The 24,673-nt window shown below is 35.3% G+C and overlaps 4 protein-coding genes across 20 annotated transcripts; 1 reads left to right on the forward strand and 3 right to left on the reverse strand.

The window, feature by feature from the left end:
* The first annotated feature begins 618 nt into the window (after window positions 1–618).
* LOC100266033 (high mobility group B protein 9) lies at window positions 619–3,541 on the forward strand. Its single transcript, XM_002284750.5, has 6 exons — window positions 619–1,158; window positions 1,296–1,374; window positions 1,469–1,625; window positions 1,751–1,831; window positions 2,681–3,042; window positions 3,152–3,541. Exons 1-6 carry the CDS (start codon window positions 1,001–1,003, stop codon window positions 3,287–3,289), a joined length of 975 nt encoding a protein of 324 aa, XP_002284786.1. The 5' UTR covers window positions 619–1,000; the 3' UTR covers window positions 3,290–3,541.
* Window positions 3,542–5,188: 1,647 nt separating this feature from the next.
* LOC109121397 (U11/U12 small nuclear ribonucleoprotein 25 kDa protein) lies at window positions 5,189–7,600 on the reverse strand. 2 transcript variants are annotated; one of them, XM_019216240.2, is made up of 4 exons: window positions 7,244–7,600; window positions 6,754–6,859; window positions 6,230–6,329; window positions 5,189–5,596 (listed from the first exon to the last, which is right to left on the reverse strand). In XM_019216240.2, exons 1-4 carry the CDS (start codon window positions 7,470–7,472, stop codon window positions 5,501–5,503), a joined length of 531 nt encoding a protein of 176 aa, XP_019071785.1. In that variant the 5' UTR covers window positions 7,473–7,600; the 3' UTR covers window positions 5,189–5,500. The 2 variants fall into 2 exon arrangements, with proteins under 2 accessions (XP_019071785.1, XP_059590862.1); XM_059734879.1 differs by having other exon boundaries at window positions 5,189–6,329; window positions 7,244–7,593.
* A 1,165-nt stretch (window positions 7,601–8,765) lies between these two features.
* Window positions 8,766–9,919, reverse strand: LOC100260869 (glutathione S-transferase PARB). Its single transcript, XM_019216191.2, has 3 exons — window positions 9,640–9,919; window positions 9,514–9,562; window positions 8,766–9,427 (listed from the first exon to the last, which is right to left on the reverse strand). Exons 1-3 carry the CDS (start codon window positions 9,790–9,792, stop codon window positions 8,958–8,960), a joined length of 672 nt encoding a protein of 223 aa, XP_019071736.1. The 5' UTR covers window positions 9,793–9,919; the 3' UTR covers window positions 8,766–8,957.
* Window positions 9,920–11,738: 1,819 nt separating this feature from the next.
* Window positions 11,739–24,597, reverse strand: LOC104882454 (mechanosensitive ion channel protein 8). 16 transcript variants are annotated; one of them, XM_059734393.1, is made up of 10 exons: window positions 21,644–24,597; window positions 20,847–20,918; window positions 19,831–19,882; window positions 18,672–18,805; window positions 18,061–18,128; window positions 14,985–16,672; window positions 14,041–14,164; window positions 12,713–13,006; window positions 12,410–12,612; window positions 11,739–12,287 (listed from the first exon to the last, which is right to left on the reverse strand). In XM_059734393.1, the coding sequence occupies exons 6-10, from the start codon at window positions 16,196–16,198 to the stop codon at window positions 12,023–12,025; spliced, it is 2,100 nt and encodes a 699-aa protein (XP_059590376.1). In that variant the 5' UTR covers window positions 16,199–16,672; window positions 18,061–18,128; window positions 18,672–18,805; window positions 19,831–19,882; window positions 20,847–20,918; window positions 21,644–24,597; the 3' UTR covers window positions 11,739–12,022. The 16 variants fall into 16 exon arrangements, with proteins under 16 accessions (XP_059590376.1, XP_059590375.1, XP_019072200.1 ...); XM_059734392.1 differs by having other exon boundaries at window positions 21,203–24,597; XM_019216655.2 differs by lacking the exon at window positions 20,847–20,918.
* Between the last annotated feature and the right edge of the window lie 76 nt (window positions 24,598–24,673).

The raw sequence follows: 24,673 nt of genomic DNA on the forward strand, positions 1-24,673 counted from the left end.
TTTATTAATATGATTTTATTTTAGTAAAGGTTTAACTTACGATGTATTTAAAAGTCGTTTATCAAATGAGTATTTTGCATAGAGCCGTTAAAGAACGACCTCAACTAGATTTAAATAATAATCATAATTATATCAAATGATTTATAATTCTATTAATATTAATTCATTTTCAATTTCTTAAACCCACAAAAGATATCCCAACATTTATGATAGCAATGTTTCTAATATGAGCCTTAAAAAATAAAAACCACCCATTTATGGTTATCTCGTGAGTCTTTACTATGAAAAAGCAAGTAATGTTATATTTGTATAACATTGTTTCTTTTTTTTTAAATAAAAAAAAATCATTTTTTCTATGTAATGTCATGCTCAAGACTAAGTGGTCAGAAATTTTGACTACTCAGGGACCAATCCGTACAAAAGCGGTCTCATAAGTTAACGGTTCGAATCAAATCAATCAGCCCTCACAAGCCAATCCAACGCTCCAGATCCCATCTCCACGCATTGATTATCCTCTTATAGATCACATACAATCCCAAGAGGCCCTCTGCAGATATCTACCAACAGATGTACCGTAAGATATGATCAGATGCAAGTGCATGTCAACGTTTGGAAAGAGACCCAGATAAAGAGTTTCACAGAGAAGCAGAGATGTCAGACTTTGGAGATAGAGAGAGATGGAGAGAGAGAGAGGGAGAGAGAGAAATGTAATTATGAAGGTGAAATTAATAACCGGTAGATAGAGTAGAGTGCTTGGCCAATAAAGAGCTTCAGAAAAGGCCAATATGGCATAACCAATCCCTTCTCACACGCGTCTCACCCTTTTCTTCATTTCTTGGTCTGGTCAGACTTACTGTGTCTTAATTACAAGCTTATCTTCGGAATTATCAGTTTTTTATTACCATCATTTAACCCCTTCCTTATAGTTCTTCACTTCCCCACTGTATTCATCTCTTCTTTCTGGGTTTTCCGGTGGGCCTGAGTCGTCGCCGGGGGCACAATGTCGTCGCAGGAGAGAGCTGAGGACTCTACTCCAAACGGGTCCGGTGGGAATCTCTACTCTGTGTCGTTTGTCACCCATGAAGACATCGTTAGCCACTCCTCTCTGTTCTGGGATACTCTCAGGAGTTTTCATTATGAGATGGGCACCAAATTATCGTAAGACCCTTGTTTTTCCATTCCTCTTTCGTAGCTTCCAAACGGGTTTTCTTTCCTTTTCTTTTCCTTTTTTTAAATCTATTTTTATATTTTTTGAAATTTTTTTGGTGGCTAATATCTGTGTATTTTATTGTAAGAATACCTGTGATTGGTGGGAAGCAGCTGAACTTGTATGTTCTGTATGTGGAGGTCACTCGAAGGGGTGGCTATCATAAGGTTATCCATTATTTAGAATATTTTTTTCATTGATTTTCCTTCTTCTTTTTTTTTTTTTTCCCTTTGATTTTTTTTATTTTTTTTCTATTGACAGGTCGTGATGGATAAAAAATGGAGAGAGGTGAGCTCAGTTTTCAACTTCTCTCCAACAACCACAAGTGCTTCATATGTACTGAGGAAGCACTATTACAACATCCTTAGAAAATATGAACGTGCTTACTTCTTAAAGGGTCCACCTTTAAACGCAACTGGTATCAGCTTTCTCTCTTTCTCTACTTGTAAATGGGTCTCCTGCTCTTTGGTTTTCTTTTTCTTTTTCTTTTTAATATAAATTTTATTTGTTTGTTTATGGGTACTGTGTTTGGTTTCTGTGTAGCTTCTATCCCTGTCAGCGACCTCTCGAATTTGCAGCAAACGGCTGATGCGAGGAGAAACGCCTCTAATCCTCCCATTGGAGGTGAGTGTTGTGGAAAATTTATAAGATGATAAAGTGGGCATAAACCACACACCACATATATTTGATTGGATGTCTCTATCTGAAGTTTGCTCCAATGGTTTCGACTGTGTGATAAAAATTGGGATAAATTTTTATGTATATTAAGGTGGGGTTGGGGTGTCAGTTACCCTTTGTTGTGTAGACAAGTGGGGTCTCTCAGCATCCTCTCCTTGGGCCCATACCACACTGCTAATTCTCTGGAGGACTAGGAGAGGGGTCCTGAAGAATCCGGGCTTTTAACTTCCTCCGCAGTTGAAGTGAAGTACTAAATTTTTGTTGTGTTTTGGGGCAATGACCACACCTCTTTATTGGGGTGTGGCCCTCACAGGTTGAAATAATTAGACTAGTTAGTTATGTGGCTTTTATCAATTGAGTCCAGCTTTAATGTTTCCGGGAATTGATCTGTTTGGCTTTTGATATCTAATGATCAATTATTGAAATGTTGGTCTTTTGGATGCAAGGCTTGATCCAAGCTCGGTTTTAATTGCATTCTGTAATTTGATGAGGGGGGTTTTTTGTATGGTAGTCATATGTGTTCTTTCTTTTGTACTTTGTGGGCAAACATTTTCTACCCATCCCTCCAACTTTGGCATAGAAAGTGAGGCTGCCATTTTGGGTGGAGACTCTTCTCCAAATTCTTTTGTTGCCAATTTTGCAGCCAAAATGTATAGAGTGATCTTCTCCCTTTTTGGTATTTGATTATTCAAAAGAGTTAGATTGGACCTGAAGTTGAAAATGATGGACCTCATCTATTTAGATATATATTAGTACTACTGAATCTTGTTTTTCCCTCATTTTCTGTATCCTTAGCTCCCATTTTAGCTGTTGGGACGATAAATGCAAAGTTCGATTGCGGGTACTTGGTGTCGGTGAAAATGGGGTCTGAAACCCTGAGTGGAGTGCTGTATCATCCTGGGCAGCCAAGTTCATACACGCCAATCAGAACTTCCAATACTACTGCTTCTCAAACCCTGATTACAAACAAGGCAGCACGCAAGAAGAAGCGAAAAAGAGGTGGTGAGCCCGGCCGCCCCAAGCCCAACAGGAGTGGTTACAACTTCTTTTTCTCAGAGAAGCATGCATTATTCAAGTCCCTATATCCAGACAGAGAGAGGGAGTTTACAAAAATGATTGGAGAGAGTTGGAGCAGCCTGAGCCTGGAGGAGAAGGAAGTAAGCCAACCCTTTGCTCTGACCTCTTCTATCCTTACCAAAGACGAATCAAACATGTATGCTCTTGGGCTTTCATCCATGCTTTAATTGAAACTTCATTTTTGTGTAGGTTTATCAGAAGCTCGGGATAAAGGACAAGGAAAGGTACAAGAAAGAGATGAAAGAATACAAGGAGAGGATGGGGGCTGTGCAGCAGCGGCCTCAGGTGGTGGTGGAAGTTGGCAGGGCTGACAATGGGGGTCCATAGCAGCTGTTTGGCTAGGCTGATATGGTTTTTCTGAATCTTGATGCTTATAGAATGCTGTTGGTGGTCTGGCATAAGCGAGCTTGTATAATATGCTCATACCTGATCGATGATGTTTTTCACTCTGGACCGGCTCTTCTAATCCTCTCTCTCTCTTTATATATATAGTTTTTGATGTTTTACAGAGGCATTGTACTTTCAAGGTCTCATTTTGTTAATGAGTTTTTAATTGAATTGATACATTCTATTGCCCCCCCCCCCTCTTTTTGTTTCTCTCTGTCTTTTTTCCTTTTTGAATGTTTTTGGAAGCATCACATTCATAAAATGCCATTCAATCAAAATGGTTGTATTGTTTAATAGTGTTTTGCCTTGATTAAATTCTTCAACTATCACCATCTCACTGGGAATTTTTACATCTCTAGTGCCAATGAATTATTAAGAATCCTAATAAAAAATGGGGATATGGATCATAATTTTCACTTTGAAAATGCTAGGGACTCTCCCTCTCAGATGAACTTTGTGAATGGGTTTTCCGTTAAATCCTTCATAACCCTATTGCACGGACGGGAAATTGGCAGTGGCATGCCACCTGCAATTTACATTTTACCAATATTCATGGAGATCCATATGGTTATGTTAGGAAGTGCAATACTTGTCCATTTACTTAAACCTTCATTTATGAAAACGGCCATATCTTCCCTCTGCATCTTTACCTTGGTTGAGTCTCTTTCAATCATGCGGGTGGTGGTTTGTTTGTTATGTCTAGGTTTTATGGTTTGAGATTATTGTCCCCTCTTCAGATTTTCCATGTTATAACTTCCTTTAATGCTCTCATGGCTGCAGCTAATCTTTTACCCAATGTAAGCAACTTTATAAGCTTTCTCTCATGGAGGATTATGAACGAGCTGATGATTTAATGGGTTCTGTAATAACTAGCAAAATAAAATGAAGGAACAAAAGATTTAATTTTTGCAAAGATGGTTCATTAACAATCCCAACAGCTGCTTTTACAAAATATTCTCTCCTCCTAGGAGGTAAAAATTTTTTGGTCTTGCATGGTAAAGCCCCCTTATTGTGAGAGAATCCAAAGAAAATAATTCAATTTTATTTTTTATAACAATTAACGTAACGACCCGCACCTAACCGTGTAGATATTGTCCACTTTGGACCCAAAGATATTGTCCACTTTGGACCCAAAGGGCTTTTACAACTTTAAAACGCGTCTACTTGGTTAAGAGGAGTCTCTACATATATAGAGCCAGGAACATTCTCCCCTATCTGATGTGGGACATCACAAACACCCCCCCATATAGACACAACGTTCTCGTTGTGTCCCATGAGATTGCGGGGCCAAACAAACCCCCACATCGGGGTCGGGGATCGGCTCTAATACCATTTGTAACGACCTACACTCAATCGTATAAATATTGTCCGCTTTGAACCCAAAGGGCCTTTACAGCTTTAAAACGCGTCTACTTGGTTAAGAGGAGTCTCTACATATATAGCGCCAGGAACATTCTCCCCTATCCGATGTGGGACATCACAAACACCCCCCCATATAGACACAACGTCCTCGTGTCCCATGAGATTGCGGGGCCAAACAAACAAACACCCCTTACAAGGCCAAACAAACCCCCACACTGGGGTCGGGGATCGGCTCTGATACCATTTGTAACGGTCCGCTCCCAACCATGTAGATATTGTCCGCTTTGGGCCCAATAGGGGCCCTCACGGCTTTAAAACGCGTCTACTTGGTTAAGAGGAGTCTCTACATATATAGCGTCAGGAACATTCTCCTCTATCCGATGTGGGACATCACAATTATATATAAGTAATCATCATGCAAAATGAAGTGATCACCACAATAGCTCCTAGAAGAACATCGTAAAGATAAGGGAAATATTAGGTGGAAAACTTTAAGGTATTTCATTGGATGGTAGAATGCAATGGATGTACTCATTTCAAATGTTATGAACTGAGGGGGCAGTCAAGCAACCCATATAAATATTTGTTCTCTAGTAGGATATGTGAGTTACAATGCATAAGACATGAATCTACTTTCAGATGACCAAGGACCAAGTCCAGAGTTTCACAAGGGATGGGTTTTTGCCTTAAAAAGCATTGAGGGCAATCATTTCCTTTCCATCAGACCTCCAAACATGCCATAGACTCAGGAACTTAACAACAGCATGCCGTGAAGCATTGATTGATTGTTCATATACGTTTGTTAAGACCATGAAAGAATCGATGTTTTCTCCTCCTAGAATGCCTCTGAGAACCCTTTGACATGATGAAGGGGACAAAATGCACCTGCATAAGTACATGACATATCTCCATTTAGTTAGACAAATATAAAGGAATGATATCTTCGAAGATGATAAAGAAAGTGATTCTCTTTGATTTTTCACGTTTTCAAAGTATAAAGATGACATATCATGAAACTTGTTTCATTTTCTAATCATATACATAGACATATGGCCACTTGGATGTCCCATGGAAGCCGAATGGTTCCAGTGTGTTTTACATAGAATCTTAGGGTAAAAATTACATCCAAAATACGGCCATGAACCAAAACAACTGATGGTACAAAACCAATTTAAGGTTTTCTTGAAATGACATTTTTTCAACATTTTTACTTACCATCATTGTCATTTTCCATAATCGTCTCATCCACAATTATGAATTCCAACCTTCAAAATTATAAGTAAATCAAGAAAACAATCATACAATTCTTTTAGGACAACCAAGCTCTTTCCATGGCATCTAGGACACTGTCAAGGGAAATATACCCATTCAACATATCTAAAAAAGCCCTTGTTCAAATTGTGTCATGCCTTCTAACAAAAATAAAAGGGCTTCAAAATCAGAAAATTGTAGACAGGTTGATGACCCTATACAATCCAGAATGAACTTCACAAAACCCAGAAAGAATAGAGCTAGAACCTGAGAATTATTGTGTATGCCAAAATCTTGAAGGGCAGAACCATCATTAATCAACTTATCATTATAGTATGAAAGGCAAAAATTTGCCCAAACGTGCTTCCTGCATTGCCAGAAGACGACCTTGAATTAGCAAATAAAGGATTAACAATAAGTAGTAGTACTATATCATCCCCAATTCTTCCCCCAAAATAATCAATAGTTTTAAAAAATCATGAGTTTCTCTAAATTATAATTTTGTCTAAAATCACTCAGCAAAAGAAATGAAAGATGACAAATGTTGCATTTCTGATACATCGAATAATTTTGTCTGCTGATTTGCGATTTAGAAACCAAAATGATGGTCATCAGAGGTCATTCTTCCTTTTAAGATATTTTAAAGAACAGTAAAAGGGTTGGTATACTGTCTAGTGATCAATAATTTTTGAGGAACCAACCTATGGTCAACTATTTGAAGGAGAAAAGCTCAATTCAAGCCAAATTGCAGAAAAACAAAGAGTTAACTAGATAGCTTGCTGTTATCATACCATGAAATGTGGCGATGCCCCATTTTCGATTGCTCCATATCGTTTATCTTTTTCTTGATTGCCAGTTTCAAATCCTTTACCGTAGCCGAATTCAACACCGCAACATCTTCACCAACAAAATCCCACCATCAAAATCAACCACATATTAGAAAATATCATTTAGCTACGCCCAAATAACAAACGTTCCCACTTGTCAAAGATTCGAAGAAGTAGTAGTGCCCAGACACTGTTTGTCGAAATGACAATCAGAAGAAAGACTAAATTCAAACCCCGACCTCGAATGTTTTACATCAAAACAAATCACAGATATCGTTTATAAAAACAATAACAACTCTCTCTCTCTGATTGCTGAGGAAAATAAAAAAACAAAAACAAAAAATTCGGAAAATTTCCTTTCGAGGCACAACTGCCCAGAGTTTGAAGGGTTTCTTTTGTTAAAATTCTGGGAACGAAAAGGGAAATGATATGTAGAGGAGAAAGCATTTGGTACCGAAGGATGTAGAATCCAATTTGATAACAGAGATCCGCATGGCGCTGCCCAATTCTAAGTTGATGAGAGTGTCAACATCCGATAAGGTTGGTTCCTTGGGGACATCAGCAAGTATAGGATCGTCCAATAGAGCTGTCAGCGTTGAATGCAACCTTGCTTTCTTCACGTTGTTGCTGTTGTAGCTTCCGACATCCTCCTCCTCTCTCTTCCCTCCACCCGACGATTCCATCTCGCTCCTGAGTGCTGACTATGCAGTTCAGGCTTGGGTTTTTGTTTTGGACGTTTAATAGAGGACTATGGGCCTAGTAGAGTCACAGCTCCATTGAAGACAATTTCCAGCCTGATTTTGGTTTTCTGAGCCCATTTATTTGAAATTTTGGCTTTGACCATTTAGCTCGGTTTGTTTCCTTTCACGGCAAAGGCTAGTTTTAGAACTTAAATACATCTTGCCCAGTATTTATAAAATCTATGCAAAATTTAAAATAAACTTGAATAAGTGACTAATAGTTCATAATTTTCTTAGATTATTCAATTGAAATGAATCTTCTTGTGATTGGTAATAGACATAAAAACTTATGATAACACTTCAAACACATTTAGTAATAGGGTTTGGTTATATGATATCAATTAGTAGCCTTTCCATAAGCCTAGAGTATCACAAATGCACCTTGGATATGTATTTTTAACCGCAATTAACATGTAAATGGTCGTGCATACAAGAGACTCAATTTAAGTCCAACTTAATATCATTTTTCAAACTCGAATTGAGTTTGAGTTGGTTGGATTATACTTGAACTGATTGGATTGTATAATTTCAAATTCATCCATAATATTTTTTTAAATATTTATAAGAAAATTTATATAATAAATAACAAAAGTTTTCAAACAACAAAAATAAATAAATTTATATATATTTAAAAACAAATGAAAAAGCATATAATATTAAAATTTTTAAAAGAAAATAAATATTATTATATAGGTTAATATATATGATAAATATTATAAAAATATTAAACAAGTTAACGTTAGACTCATTATTCAATGGGTTCAATTCAAATTGGGATTCATTTAAAAAAACTTAACCTAAATTCAACTCAAGTATAGAAAATAATGACCCATCAAAATAAGGTTGGATTGGACCATCCCATCAAGTTTCATCCATTCCCATATATTTATACGATTATATCCATCTTACATGTTTATATTCATATTTAACCATTTCAATTTCACGTAAATGGAATGGTATGGATTGAAAGTTTGATATTGTACCAAAGCAATGCCATTGATATATTTTTTTCTTCATATTCTCATTTAATTTTAAAATAACATATTATTATTGTTGTGTTCTAAAAGAACATTAGTAGGGTTTTTTTTTTTTTTTTTTTTTTAACAGACTATCAAATTACAAGACAACTAGGGGCTTTGATTCAGAAGTTTAAAAGCATGATTCAACTTCAATCTTGAAGATGGTAGATTGAAGCTGGACCCCCAAATTAATTGGTCGAAGGGTTGGCAGACGGAATTCAACAGAAATAAGATCACCAAAGGATGAAAAGATTGTCTAAACCCACATCCCAAAATTAAACAGCAAAGCACCAGAAATCTCAGGAAAACACTAAATTGAAGACATCTCCATAACAGAAAATAAACAACTGAAGCCAAATGCATAGTCTCAGAACCGCATCAAAAGATCTGATTCACAGAAAGATCCATTTCAGGCGCTCTTGGGAGGCGGCGCTTTCTGCAAATCAACCACTTTCTTCCACGAATCTCTTCCCGATATCTCACTCCACCACCGACCCACATTCTTCCTCTTCGTAAACATCTCTCCCTTCTCGGTAACACTCACCAGGTACTGCGTATTAGGCAGGTGAGAAAGATCAGCCAGTGTGAACTCATCGCCGGCCAAGAAACGGCTCTCGCCGAGCCTCTGCTCGTACACGTCGAGAACCTTAGCCAGCTTCTCCTCGCTCTGCTTGATCACACCCAAGTCTTGTTTCAGCTTCATTCGGGGCGCGAACGCCAGCTGAAACACCAGAGCTGAGCTTGGTGGGTTGAAGCTTTGCCCTTCCGCTTCAAGCCACTGTTCTATGGAAGCTTTCTCTAGTGGGTTTGTCCCGTATAAGCGCTTGTTCCCCTGGTTTGCGTACTTCTCCGATACGTACCGACATATGGCTCTGGACTCTGGGGAAAATCGAATGATAATTTAGAAAAAGACAAAAAAATGGAATCAGATAGGAAGAAAAGATTGTGGGGTAGTGGGTAGTTACCAAAGAGGGAGATGCTCTCGTCTTGGAAAGATGGGACTTGGCCGAAGGGCTGTTACAGGGAAGGATGATAAGATTACGGAGAGAAACAGAGAGAGAGGAGAGATTATAATTATAAAGAGATGGCACCTGAATTTTGAGGTAATCTGGTTTCTTGTGTTCGCCTTTGGACATGTCGACGGGGATGAGTTGGAAGTTCACGTCTTTCTCCAGGAGGCAGGCCAAAACTCTAGATACAGCGGTGGACATGGGTGGTCCGTACACTTTCACAGGCGTCGCCATTGGAGGACCTTCCGTGTGGCCGATAAGTTTCCACAAGCACTCCCACTATCACCACATTTATAGAGAGGAGAACCTCTTTATCCTTTTTCTTCACAAGGTTATGGTTGAGGGGGCCACGTTTTCAAAAAGTGGGTTTAAGGCTTGTTTGCGACTCTTCTAATGTATCCCACTGTTTTTAAAATCTCCATAATACCCTCGTTCCACCGTCATTTTCTTCCTTGTAAATTTTCCGCTCAATTTGGAGAAAAGAAGTAATATATATAACAATTAAATAATTAAAAATGGGGAAAAGTAGGTTTTAATTCATTAATACGAAAATATATATATAAAAAAATCTCGAATCTTTTAACTCAAATTTTTTTTATCTATTTAAAAATAATTTAAAATAATAAATCATCTAATTATTCTTTAAAATATCTATTTTACTTAATATATCAACAACTTTAATTAACAAATAAATTCTCTTTCCCTATTTTTTAGATTTATTGTTATTATTATTATTATATTATTTAAGGTTTTTGTTCTCTATAAATAACATTTTGTAAATAATTTATTTATTTTCTCTTCTTTTCTATTAACAAACATTCTAGGAAAAAATGAGTTGCTTTGAAGAATGAACATTAAAAAGGTGTTTGTAAAATGATAATAATAATATATTTAAAAGATTGATGTCAGTCACATGATAAGTAAAAAAAAAAAAAAAGTATTTTTAAGGAATAATTAAATAAATAATTCATATATATATTAAATTAAATAAAAATAATACTGAATATTTTCGTATTACTTTAGTCAAAACCACTTTTTCCTAAAAAATGAAGGGGCCGGTGACGGGCTCACCAGTTGAGGAGGGGCCGCTATCCAAAATCGGAAGGCATGTAGCCGTTGGGCCACACCAGAAAGCCCCACTTCCTCTTTCTTTTTTCACTTTATCTTTCGCTTTGCCTTTTCCTTTTTCCTTCTAATATTTTCGGTTTTATATTAAAATCCTTTTTCTTATATTTTGCGTTTTTCCTTTTACTTTTAAATTTCTTTTTATTTTTTTATTCTTTTTTCTGTTTTTTATTTTTAAAAGGAATTTTGTTATAAAAATACTTTTAATATGTTTTAAAAATATTATAAAAGAAGATAATTTATAATAACCATTAAAAATATTATTCCTTTTCCCTTTAATTTCCTTTTATTTTATTATTCTTTTTTCTTTTTCTAAATCTTTAAAATAAAAATAAATTATATATATATATATATATATACATAACTCTAAAATAATGTGGTAATAGAAATGTTTTATTTAAAAGTGTTTTTGAAAAAAACTATTTATTAAGAATAACTTCAATAGTGATTTTAGAAAACGTTTTTAACATTTTTAACACTTAAAATTTTTATTAAACTTTCAAGTGTTAAAAAAATTATAAATATTTTCTAAGATTATTATCAAACACATTTTAAAAATTTGTTTAATAATGATTTTAAGAAGTATTTATAATATTTTTAACACTTAAAAATTTTTAATTTTTCAAATATTAGAAATGATAGTAACAGTTCTTAGAATCAGTGTCAAAACACAATGAGTTTATTGATAATGGCTTTAAAAAGTGTTTTAATCCTTTCTAATACTTGAAAAATAAAAAAATTTAATAGCTAAAAAGATTAAAATCATTTTTTAGAATCACTATCAAACGGATTCTAAGTGTATCTTTAGCTAATATTATAAATGATTTTTTTATATTTTTTTATATTTTTAAATTTTTATCAAAATATTTAATTTTTTTAAAAATAATTTTTTATGTTTGAAGTAAAAGCTCTGTCAAATGGGTTCATAATATACAACAAAATAATGATTTTAACACTAAAAATATGTGAAAAGTAGTTGAAAGAAAAAACTACAAAAGTAAGAAGATATTTAAATTATTAGTTCATTGATAAGTTTGAAAAAGCATGATTCTAGATTCAAGAAAAACACTTCATTAATATTCCATATATGTATATTGCAAACTCTTAATACAAACAATTAACATAAGCTTAGGAGAATAGTTTCTGCCCTTGGACATTATAGAGAATATCTTATCTCCATCCTGGAGCATTACTCAAAAAAAGCACAGCATCCCACACTTATTCCACTGCCCTTAACTCATATAAGCTATGGGCATTACTACGGCATAGAGAATCCTGAAGGGTTTTGGTTGGAAAGTAGTGTATTCACTATTTCCTCATGCATGACAAGTAAATTCAATTAGGAGGCGGCCAGTGAAACTAAACCTGGCATGGTTCTGATATTCACATCAAGAGGCAGCATGCGGTATTCAATTTCGAGCTCCCTGAACACTTTGATCATCTCCTCAACCAAAAGGCTTCTCCTAGTAAATATCTCCACTGAATTCTGGCCGTTCATTGTGTGTGTAAGATACACTGCCATTTTAAGTTTGTTCAGTTCCTCCACGTCCTTGATGATTATCATTGGATCTGGATACCAGTGATCGCTCTTCCTTTCTACATACCTGCATTTGGTAATGCAGAGGCAAATCAGAATGTCGGGCCAGTTTCCTAAATATCAGGCAGCATGACATGGGAAAAGGGAAAGTGAAGAATAATAAATTAAAGGATATATGCATCATCATACCGTTTTATTTTCTCTTTGAATGTGGCAATCTTTTTTACTGGAGTAGAGATGTGGATACAGAAAGCAATGGCCTCCACTATATCCATACTACGTTTGTAATTACAGATGGGCTTGGTAGCAAGAACAGAGTTGGGGTATATGACCATTTGGTTATCACTCCTTAGAAACACGGTGGTTAATATGTTCATCTCCTCAACTACCACCTGGGATCAAATAAAAGTTAGGGAATAGGGATTCAGAAAGGCGATACTTAAATGCTGCTGTTTAATGAAACAAACAACACCAAATTAAGATTTTCTTTACCTGGTTTCCATCTATTTCACAACGATCACCCACATCATATGGGTGCATCACAAATAAGAAGATGATTGCTTCAAATGTTGTCTTGCATGTGTTCCCAAAAACAAACACCACCAGCAGAAGTTGAGAACTTATGAAGAGAAGGAAATGGGTGATTGGAACTCCGAGAATAAGAAGGCAGATTATTGCAACGAGGACAGCTACAAACACATCCAACATTCGGTGGAGCTCATCTACAGCTGTTTTTGTATCATTGAGAGATGATGCGAGTTTCCTCCCTTCCTTAATTGCACTAACCTAAGAAACAGAAAAGATATGTTAAGTATTATGACATGTATGAGAGCATAAGATACCATTAAGCCCAACTCAAGGAACAATAGAAGTGCCTGGCCTATCTACAGAGGGCATGAGAACATTCTCAGAGAATTCCGGATAATCCTGCATATGAACCAAGCTTTTCACACCTGGACTCAGAGCTCGGCCCCAACAGTACAAAAGCATTGACTGCTGTGGTGCACAGCAGAAATGATTGTGCAGTTGTCACTTACTCTGAAATGTAAAGAATGGAGTTGTCTGATTTAGACCACAGAGTAGGAATCTAAAACTTGAAACTTCTCTGTTTACCTTAGCAAATCAATCAGAAAAGCCATTGTTATCCCAAATCACCATCTCCAACTACTGTAGGCTAATCACATGAATCTCTTTGCACCTGTATCTGGAGCCATAGCTTCCTCCTTTTTTTAAGTCTTTTTTTGAGGGGTTCGGGGGACCATACCTATTACCTTCTGAAATCATATGCCACTATCTCTTGAACCTCAGTCTTGACCAACCTTACTTTCTGGCTGTTCCCTGAGTCTCATAGCGCCTTCAAATCACTCTATATTCATAATCAGTAACGCATCATAATCATCATCCAAGTGAGTGGAGTCTAGATTGAGCTAAGTGTGCCACAACATGATTTAGTTGGCTAGAACGCCACTCATCAGAGCTCAGGCCTGGCTCATGACGAGATAGGTTACTAATGACGTATTATAGATTTTATCGCCTATACTCTTTTTCTTTCTGTTCTCAAATCTCAATTCAAAAATTCCTTGGACTGAATAAATCTAGTTGCTCATGACTTCAATCAATTTTATTGTCCTTGCTTCCTCCCTAGGCTCCCCCCAACCCCATTGTTCCCTGATTTAATTTTTGACTGGGACACCTAACTATTGCGGACATAAACAGCAATGTTAAATACTAATTTGATAATCACATAGGAACACAAAATAGTCGTAAATTAGAAACAAGGATAAGAAAAGGGAAGGCAAAAGAATAGAGAAATCATTTACCACCCAATTCTTAAGAGTTGCCTTGCTGATTTTATCACATTCAGCTTTTCCTCCAATGCATTCCATTGTTTTCTTAGCATCAGATTCACTCATAAAGCGCACCAAATCACCCAGGTAGATGTATCTTGCATGGAGAAATAAAATAAACAGACATGCCTTAAAATAAAATAAACAGACACGCCTTGGAAAATAAATAAACAGACATGCCTTGGCAAATAGAAACTGCCTATGTCCTTGTTCTGGTAGAACTTGTGTTTGTGGACTGTTTGCATTGGCTTTAAATTAAAACTTAGGTAGTGTTTGTTTTTTTACTTAATTCTAAATAGAACTTTAATGCTTAATAGTGTTAAATATTAGGTCGTTTGTTTTTGTAGTATTTTATTTATATTAAGTATTAAAAAGTTAAAAAAATCAATATATTATTTTTTCTATTTAGAAAAAGCTACATATTTTGGCTTTTTCTATTTAGTAAAAAATTTATAATAAGTCATGAAAAAGTAGAAAAACAAACAACCTAAATTCTAAAACTAAATTGCTTTTAGCAAAAAGTCAAAAAAACAAACACCACCTTAGTGTTCATGTGAATTTTGGATTTAGTTTGAAGCATAATAGAATGGCTGAGTTCAAGGTTTATGGCTATCATTTCTGAATGCCACCTTCAAATCTAAAATCTGTCCAACGAGATTGTTCTTTCTGCATCCAATTTTTGGTTCTTAGTGGGGGCGACAATCTTATAATGTGTTTTTTCCAAACACGAGTAGTTACATTGCTCATGCGAAAACCTTGGACCGTTTAAAATCATCAAGTTTCCCATCTAAGAAAGTATCAAATCTCTGTATGGCAATACATGCAGACAAAAATAAGGCAATTATTAGAAGCACCAAACCTTCAGTAAGAACCAAGTTATATTTTGAAGATCAATGGGCTAAGAAATAAGAACTTACTGGGGATCCGATGCAGCAATATCCTTAAGAATTTTCTCCGCTGCCTTTGTGGCCCGGCACCCATTCTTCTCCTCCAACGGACATTCATTCCCAATTCCTAAATGCAATATCAGCTCATCCAGAGTGGACAGTCCCCTATAATGAACCTTATCCATCAAAATCTTCATATTCCAAGCAGACACATTCCTCCGACTCAGCTTATCTAGGTGGTCAATTGATATCTCACTATCCTTCTTAGAACCAGGACCCCCACTCTTTGTCCCCAAGATGTCAGCTCCGAAGTTGCCAGGCTTCTCATCCTTAGCTTTCAAGAGCTTATTAATCACATATTGTTTAACCAACAACTCCTGAATTTCATCAAAGAAAGTGTTCATGTGGAAGGATGAAGCAAGAGCCTTAACAAGTATGATCTTAATAAGCCATATCAAGGTAGACACCAGAAGGCATACAAGAACCTTGGTTACATAAGGCAAGGCCTTACTGTGGGTTTCCATCTCAACCTTCTGGTAAAAAATACATTCCCAAACGATCAAAACCAGAACCAACCATAGACAATTCCGAACAACCCTCCTCAACCCATAAACAAAATACAAAACCCTTTTTCTCAAAAGAAAATTTCGCTCCATCAAGTGCACAGAAAGACGAACTCCCCAATCTGATACCAAACCCCCACATATTATCACCAAGCCCATAACCTCCCATTTCCACAGCGCAAGATCCCACAGAATTTGCTTCCTTAAGGCAGGTATTGAACGACTGCAAAACAAAGCTGCTACGACTAAAACAAGACTCACCCATTCAGCCATTGTTAGCACACTGCACTTGTTTAGCGCATAATCTTCTAGCATATCTTCATCCATGTCATCCTCCTCATCATCATTTTTCCTCAATAAACTTGAAGGTGGGTCCATTAGCCTCGACTGAGTCGCACCCCTCACCCGCCTTGAGTGTCCCCAAGAAGATAGAATGGAAGTAGACACCAACACATCTTCAAGGCGCCGGCGGCTTTCATGCCCCATTGATGGACCACTCTTGGTTAGTTCATCTCGTTCTTCAGTCAAGGCCTTCGCTCTGAGCGAGACTTCATTTGGTGGAAGATGAAGATTTCCATCATCAATCTTGACTGAAACTCCTTCCCAATTACCAGAATCAATGGACCGAGCCATGTGATTGTCTTGGGTGCGATCCAAGAGAGACTGGTAAAGGCTTGACATTGCTCAGCAGAAGAGCACGACGCAACTTCAAAGACTTCCTCAATAGTTCCCATTAAAAGGAATTTCTGCAAAGCATCGGGTTCCACAAAAATAAAGGATTGAAAAACCTTGTCTGGAATCATGATTTTATATGGTGGCCATGAATGAAGACCACCATTAGCAAAGCATCCCAACTCTGGACAAAGGGACGATAGTGGAGGGAAAAAAGTGTGTCGAAAAAATATGCGATTTAAGGCGTTATGAGCAAAGCATCCAGACCGTACAGAAATGCGGGAGACAGTTTTATCAATCAAAACCTCCATTAACAAACTGTGGAGAAGGCGGCAGATGATTCCAGACAGGTCAATTCCAATAAGCTCCTGATTTCTCTCGGCTTTTCCAGCCCAAATTCGTTTTTACTTTTGGATAATAACAGGGTGTCTGGATGTGATAATTATTAGGAATTAGTGGGAAGGGCGGCCTTTTTTAATAATCCTGCGGAGGAGAATAATAAACTTAAATACCATAAATGTCTTTCAATTAAAACTTTTAAAATTTAAAGTACTTATTTATCATTACATTTATATACATGAATCACATATTTATTATAATTATTGACATTCAAATTTTAAATCAAAATTTTAGATTAATCCTTATAATTATTATATATAATAATAGTATAATTTGTTATTTAAAATTATTATTTAAAACAAAAATATTTTAAAAAAATATTTTCAAAATAATATTTAGTGTATGTGTTTTTATTTTTTGTATTTTTTTATTCTAATTTTTAATTTTATTAAGAAAAAAACAAGTTTCATAATTATATAATAAAAATGATGATTTTTTTCATATATATATATATATATGGTAATTTTAAATGATAAATTATGTTTTTTAATTAAATTTGAGGAAAATAAAATATTTAATTTTAAATTATGTTTTTAATTAAAAAGAATAAGAACATCATGAAGAATGTTTAATTATTTTTATTTTTTATAATAAAATAATTTTTTAAATTTATATGATTTTTCTATTTTTTTTCCTTTACATGGTGTTTTTTTTTCTCAATGCATCGAGTGAATGATGTTAATACATTTGATATGTTGAATATTAACGAGGTATAAAAAGTTATTTTTAAGATTATTATTTTTATTATAGAATATAGTTACAATCAAAATATGTTATAAATTATAATTATAATATAAATACACTTACTTAAATTATAATACATTAAAATAAAACCTAATTGAGAAAATCTAGAAATTTTTTATAAAGTAATAATTTTGTATAATCATACCATATTTCATAACATACTTATATTATAAATATTTTTTGAAACTAAATGAAATACTAATTTAAATTTACGAGAAAATTTTGAAATTTTTTTAAAAAGTAATCTTTTTTGTATAATCATACCATTATAAAGTAATCTTTTTTCTATACAAAAATTATTAAATAATTTCAATGCACCATATGAATGATGTTAATATACCGAAACAATGTGTTAATACCAATAGGGTATAAATAAATATTTTTAGAATTATTACTTTTATAATGAAATATAAATACGATATAAATATATTATAATTACAATATAAATACACTAACATTATAATATATTATAGTTTAATTTATTATAAGGGAGCTGAAAATATGATAACAAAAACATTAGACTATTTTTATATCAAACCATGTGTGATTAGAAAAAACAAATGTAGAACAAAATTATTTACAGTACTTAAAAGACCAAACAATCACGGCGTGTCAGGAATGGTTATACCACTGCAAGTAAGATGGCATAACTTGGAATATGCCATATCACTGTAAGTTGCCCAAAATAACACGTCCAATATCCCAAAGTAAATCAGTAGAACATTTACCTGTGGAGCTTGTAATCCACGGATTGAGCTTGTAATCCAGCAAAACCAAAATCAGCAACCTTAACAACCTAAAAGCAGAAGGCTTCGGGTATTTTAGACACATAAAATTTTGCAACTAGTATGATCCAGTTATGCATAAATTTGAGATAAAAGCTATACTACTTTTAATAAAGGAATAATGGTCCCACAGTTTTAAAACCACCCCCAACCTCAAAATTTTAGATCCACTTGGTTTACCTTAAAATTTTGGTCCAGATTGAAGGATAAAGAAATGATAACAAATCAATCCATAGCTGGAAGTCAGCCTCCTGAGTGACAGGAGAGGATGGTTACCCTCAGTCTCACATCAATAATCAGGAATCATGTTTTCCCCCATTCTTTTCCCCTCAAAGCAGCGTTCTTGATTTAGATTTAAGAACATTTATCATAACCTCTCCTCAACAAAGAAGAGAAAAATAAAGGTTGATTCATCGGTCATAATTGAAAGGTCAACTACCAACAAAAAACTAGAGAACATCACAGAAAAGATTTTGAGTTCTCAAAAAGATCTCATTTGGTGGCAGATGAAGATTTCCATTATCAATCTTAACTGAAACATCAATCCCAATCACCTGAATCAATAGACTGGGCCATCTGATTGTCTTGGGTGCAATCCAAGAGAGCTTGGTAAAGGCTTGACATTGCTCACCATAAGAGCATAGTGAAACTCCAAAGACTTGTTCAAGAGTTCCCATCAAACGAATTTCTGCAAATGCAAAAAACCAGGTTCCACAAAAAGAGAGGAATAAAAGCCAAATTACATTCTGTATGAACCTTCAAATAATAATGCAAACAAATGGCACCATTTTTGCAGTTAAGCATATCTTCAAGTCACTTCTGCAACTACATATTATCTATTCTACACACTTATTTTATTCATAACTTCACTTAGCAAATTGTCTTCTTCCTCACTGAACAAATCTTTTAAAAATAACAAAAATAGTGCTCTTGCAACTAGTTTCAGATTTGGAAAAGACAAGAACCCATATACAAAAATAAGGATAAGAAACATAAGCAATCAACTAGTTCCATTTGGATATACCCACTCATTACCGTAAACCAAACATACATAAAGCCCTGGAAAGATCATAACAAGTATAAATATATCCACTAGTCTCTCAAGAATCAATGAGTATTCATGCCATATTATCTGAAAGAAGATCCTGTTCTCATCCAACTAGACATATTAATCCATTGCAAGTTTCAAGGGTTTAGCATGTCATCAAAATATAGATCCATTATTAACCACAATCTATATTACTTCAATTCACTCAAGAACAATGTGAGAGCATCTAAAATAAATTCTTCCTACCCAATTAAATTAAGAAACTTATTGTGGATGCCACATGGCATATGAAAAATATCTACACAAACCTTTTCTGAAATGGTTGGGAACCCCACTAAAAATACGGTGGAATATTCAGGGCTCTTACTCATCAAATATAGACTAGAAATGGAACATAACGTTGCTTAACACCACAAACAAGATTATCTCAACTGGAAACCAAGTATGGAGATATCACAAGCAATTCAATTTCTAAACATTCTTCAACAGCAAGAAATTAAAATTTAACTAGAAATAAATAAATGAGGACATTAGAGAGAGAGAAAGAGTGTGTGTGTGTGTGTGCGCGTGTATTTTTCCTTCCCACAAGGAACTAGAAAGTAGCATTAGTTAATACTTTTGCTACAAGTGGTATCATTATTTCAATAAGAAAAAGAGCAAATTACCTCATATGCCCGACCCTCAACAGAAAAAACAGATAATGAATAGCAGTCTGTCCTGAAAAAAGCATGTGCTTCTTGAATGTTGGGATACATGAATAGCAGGAGATGATACAAACATCAATCAAAGCAACTCCATATGAGGGCCAATTTGAGTAAAATGATACAAATTCAGGAAAAAAAAGGAATAGATATCTCACCGAAATCATTCAATCCATGACTAAAAGATAAAAACTATGTCTGTAAGGAGGCATATGTTCCAAGTTAAAGGAATTAGAAGAACAAGGCCAAAAAGAGAATTTGCTGAGGTTGTCAGGGAAGACATGGCAGCTAATAATTTAAATAAATTTTGCAGCCCAGGTACAGAGACGGAAAAGATCTGTATAGCCAACCATATGCTTTTGGGAATTGAGACAAGGTTTTAGATTTTAATAAATTGAATATCAACATGATGAAGTCACATTTTTTGTATTAATAGAAATGTTTACTTTCTTAATTCTCAACACACTATGAAGAAGACAAAAATTTAAGGTAAAAATAACTGCAAGTTCCTCATCAATGTCAGCTTCCATGACACAGCAAATCCAAATTGTATCAGAAAATGGATACCATAAAATGGTTACTGTTTTATAGCTAAATCATTTGGTGTTTAAAACAGGATTTCATATGCCACAAGAAGAGATGCTTTGAATCAAATATACTTTTTCTACATAAGAAAGATGAATATCAGGATGATATACCAGTTGCACAAAATTGCAATTGAATTATAATGCTAGGTTTAACTAGAGAGACTTTTAAAATATTTCTTCAAGTATCCATTATATATTGAAATAGAAAAGAACAAGTGACAGAGAAAATATGACAGCGCCGTACTAAATGTAGAACATTGCTAAACCAAGAAATCCACTGGATCCTAACAAGTGTTTGTGATGCAGCATATCTGATAATCTACCTATCATAAAAATTATACGAAGAGGATATCCACCAAAACAAAAACACATAAAAAGGATTCCACATTATACCCAAAAAGGTCAGCGACCTGACTGAGGATCATGGGCTTGTCATTTGTTGAAATTATAACTTCATGCATCAGCCTACAGAATAATGAAAAGTATTGTTAAAAGGACAAGTGGTGATATAAATAAGAGATAAGAATGTTTTCCAATACAGTTGACCAAGATGTATCATGTGCAAAAAGCCAGGATATATTGCATCACATCTGTGGTCAATCATTTCAGGTCAGTCCCACTCAGGACTAAACTATGTGAGTGCAGACTGTACAGTAGATGATAGACATTTTTTGTCAAATTGTCCTCACAATAGCCCAGTTTCTGCATAAAATATGTGAAAAAATGAGTTTGCATCATCAGCGGCTTACTCCTCAGGGTTGTGGCCCTATTCTGCCCAGGGCCTCTCTTGTGGCAGCACCCATAGGGATCATGGCTTAATGGAGACCTGAGCCCATCTTACAGTGGCCATCCCATGGGTTATGGACTAACTGGAGCCATGTCCAGTTCCATCTTCAGCTCCCAGTTGAAGAGTGAGAATATCAAAGACAAAACATTATGCACCCTCCTGTTTGGAAGTGTACACATACACTATACATTTCATTTGTATGGAACTTGATGTGTGTCATCTTTTCATTGTGTAACTAATTTCACCCATAAGGTGAAGCATGATCTGAGAACCAAACATCAAACACTGAAAATGTTGAGACTAGTTTGAAACACTACATCATACAACCAGTACCACAAGCTACTACTAGGGAAAATGAGAAAAGAACTCCTAATCAAATACCAAGATATTCAAAGATGCTTACTCAGAAGAGAGTAGATTGGCATCCCCGTCACTTTCTCCATCTTGAACATGTGAATTTCTGGCTTCAACCATAACTTTGATATCAGGCAAAAACCAGAGGTAGATGGTGGATGAATGCTGAAAAATAGGGAGATAGCCACAAAAACAAAAATCAAATTTTATGGTGTCAGAAATGAACAATTTTAAAAGACAGAAGAAGTCAGTACAAGTTCCCATCTAAGCGGGTATCAATTCTTAGTATAGAAATACAATTAGTAGAAAGTGCCACATCAACTAAATGAAGTAAACCAAAACCAGCATAACTTAAGATGAAAACCAAGTTAAATTTTAAACATCTATGCGGTAACAAATAAGAACCTACTCAGAATCCAATGCAGCTATATCTTTAAGTATTTTATTCACCACCTTTGTGGCCTGGCACTTATACCTCCCCTGCTATGGACATTCATTCCCAATTTCTAAATTCAGTTTCAACTCAACCAGAGTGAACAGTCCCCTAATAAAATGAACCTTATCCATCAAAAATCTTCATATTCCAAGCAGACGCATTCCTCAGATTCAGCTTATTTAGGTGGCCAATTCATATCTCATTATACGCCCACTCATTGTTGGAACAAGGGTCCCCAAGATGTGAGCTCCAAAGTTGCAAGGCATCTCAACCTTAGCTGACAAGAGCTTCTTAACCACATCTTGCTCAATTAACAACTGCTAAACTCTTGCCAAGAAAGTGATCATGCAAAAGGATGAAGCGAGAGTGTTACCAAGTACTATCATAAGAAGCCATATCATGGTGACCGCCAGGAGGCATACTGTGGGTTTCCATCTCAACCTTGTTCTAAAAAACACACTCCCAAACAATAAAAACCAAAACCACAAACGGCATTATGTAATTGTAAAAAACACAATTCCAAACAGTCCTTCAACCAGTAAAAACAAAACACAAAACCCTTTTTCTCAAAAGAAAACTTCATTCCACCGAGTGCACAGAAACAATGAACTGCCCAGTCTGATACCTAATGCCCATATTTTTATCGCCACGCCCATCACCTCCCATTTCCACAGCGCAAGATGCCACAGAATTTGCTTCCTTAAGACAGGTATTTAACACTGAGAACCACATATTCTATGGCTAAAACAAGACTCAGCCATTCTGCAATTGTTAATACACTGCACTTGTTTAGAACATATTCTTCTGGTATATCTTCATCTATGTCATCCTCCTCATTGTCATCTTTTCTCAATAAACTTGCAGGTGGGTACATCAACCTTGACTGAGTTGTCATCCTCACCCGCCTTGAGTTTCGCCAAAAAGTTACAATGGAAGTAGAAACCAACACATCTTCTAGGCACCAGCAGCTTTCATGCCCCATTGATGGACCACTCCTGGCTTGTAGTTGATCATGTTCATTGGTCGAGGCCTTTGATCTCAACAAGACCTCATTTGGTGGAAGATGAAGATTTCCATCATCAATCTTGACTGAAACTTCTCTCCAATCACCTGAATAATGGAATGAGCCATGTGATTGTCTTGGGTCCGATCCAAGAAAGCTTGGTATACCCTTGACAATCCTTACCATGAGAGATTATTGGAACTTCAAAGACTTCCTCAGGAGTTCCCATTAAAGGAATTTGTGCAAACCATCAGGTTCCACACAAAGAGAGCAATAAAAGAAGAAAGATAGCAGAGAGAAAAGAGTTAGTGGAGAGATGAAAGGGATAAAGCAGAGAGAAAAGTGTGGGTGGAAAAATTACGCCATTTAAAGCCGCTATTAGCAAAGTATCTAGACTATAAATAGCTGCATTTGATACTAAGATAAGCGGTAACAGTTGAAACTGAAGAAGAAAGATAGGATACAATTCTGTAAATCAAAACCTCCATTAACAAGCTGTGGACAACGCGACAGATGATACCAGAGAGTTCAACTACAATATGCTCCTGATTCCCTAGGCGTTTGAGTCTAAAGCCAAAGTTGATTCTCAAGAATTACTAGTTGGGTTTCTATATGCTACGAAAAGACACTTCTCATTGCCACATCAGAAACTGAAAATTAATTAAAAAAAATGAATAAATAGATCAAATTTTAGTAAGGTGCCAAGTCTTTGGGGAAGGAGAAGTCATTTCAAAAATTATTTTAGAAAAAAGGGTAATGTCTATAAATATGTATCATATGAGTGTGCGTGTGGTAGATTTCTTCAAGTGATATGATTAAATAACTTCATTGCAATATTTATAATTGCCTTCCCTTAAACAAAAAATAAATAAATAAACCTCAATAGGGAGACAAAGCTGGCAATTGTCCGTGTTAAATGTAAAGAGCATTAAAAAGAATCTAAAAACATTCTGTGCTGAACAATTGTATGGTTGGCTACATATTTCATGGATGGAATTAAAACTACAAGAAATGTTAAGAAACTATACAACAGGCTTCATAATTATTCCACCAGAGTTGTCTTGCTGGCAAATCTTGGAAGACTGGCTTTCGCTCAATTATAATAGGTTATCTCACAACCAGGCAAAACCTTACTCCAGTTTTATTATCATAAAAAAAATATTTACCATGGATAATCCCAGGTCGACCAGCAGGGAGCCCTGACAAGAAAGTTTGAAGCTATCTGCTGTTCTCAGATGAGCAGCACACCCCAGTAGATAGAAATAAGGAATTTAACAGTTAGAAAGCACATGTGAGGAAATTTCGCATGAAAAAAAGAATGCTTCCTGTTCTTCCACATGAGTTTCCCACCATCATTGGAACTCAGAAATATGGATTTTCAGTTCATAAAGCCAGGAACTCAAAAAGGCTTGACTAAAAAGATACATTGTGAATCCCAATACTGTTGCCCATTTTTAGCATGTTATTTCTAATAAAAGTACAGCGTAATACTGTAAGCAAACAATCAAATACATTTCCTTCTTTGTCTTTTCATTTGTTCAACGGCTATGAAACCTGAACCATAATGCAAATCATGGACAATTCAAATCCAATTTGAGATCCCACCAGTTCAAAATGCCCCATATTTAGGCTTAGATCAC

This window comes from Vitis vinifera, chromosome 18, assembly GCF_030704535.1.
Source record: "Vitis vinifera cultivar Pinot Noir 40024 chromosome 18, ASM3070453v1".
NCBI lineage: Eukaryota > Viridiplantae > Streptophyta > Magnoliopsida > Vitales > Vitaceae > Vitis > Vitis vinifera.

Bases quoted from the DNA above. Each gene is read 5' to 3' on its own strand.
- LOC109121397 (XM_059734879.1), bottom strand. From the start codon at position 7,472: ATGGAATCGTCGGGTGGAGGGAAGAGAGAGGAGGAGGATGTCGGAAGC. The intron at 6,860-7,243 runs GTACCAAATGCT...TTGTTGGTGAAG, and splicing joins ATTGGATTCTACATCCTTCG to ATGTTGCGGTGTTGAATTCG. The intron at 6,330-6,753 runs GTATGATAACAG...CTGGCAATGCAG, and splicing joins GGGCATCGCCACATTTCATG to GAAGCACGTTTGGGCAAATT.
- LOC104882454 (XM_019216647.2), bottom strand. From the start codon at position 16,198: ATGTCAAGCCTTTACCAGTCTCTCTTGGATCGCACCCAAGACAATCAC. The intron at 14,165-14,984 runs GTAAGTTCTTAT...TCTCCATGCAAG, and splicing joins ATTGCTGCATCGGATCCCCA to ATACATCTACCTGGGTGATT. The intron at 12,288-12,409 runs GTATGATGATGC...TACCAAATGCAG, and splicing joins TTCAAAGAGAAAATAAAACG to GTATGTAGAAAGGAAGAGCG.
- LOC100260869 (XM_019216191.2), bottom strand. From the start codon at position 9,792: ATGGCGACGCCTGTGAAAGTGTACGGACCACCCATGTCCACCGCTGTA. The intron at 9,563-9,639 runs GTGCCATCTCTT...TCCCTGTAACAG, and splicing joins CAGATTACCTCAAAATTCAG to CCCTTCGGCCAAGTCCCATC. The intron at 9,428-9,513 runs GTAACTACCCAC...GATTTTCCCCAG, and splicing joins CGAGAGCATCTCCCTCTTTG to AGTCCAGAGCCATATGTCGG.
- LOC100266033 (XM_002284750.5), top strand. From the start codon at position 1,001: ATGTCGTCGCAGGAGAGAGCTGAGGACTCTACTCCAAACGGGTCCGGT. The intron at 1,626-1,750 runs GTATCAGCTTTC...GTTTCTGTGTAG, and splicing joins TCCACCTTTAAACGCAACTG to CTTCTATCCCTGTCAGCGAC. The intron at 1,832-2,680 runs GTGAGTGTTGTG...CTGTATCCTTAG, and splicing joins CTCTAATCCTCCCATTGGAG to CTCCCATTTTAGCTGTTGGG.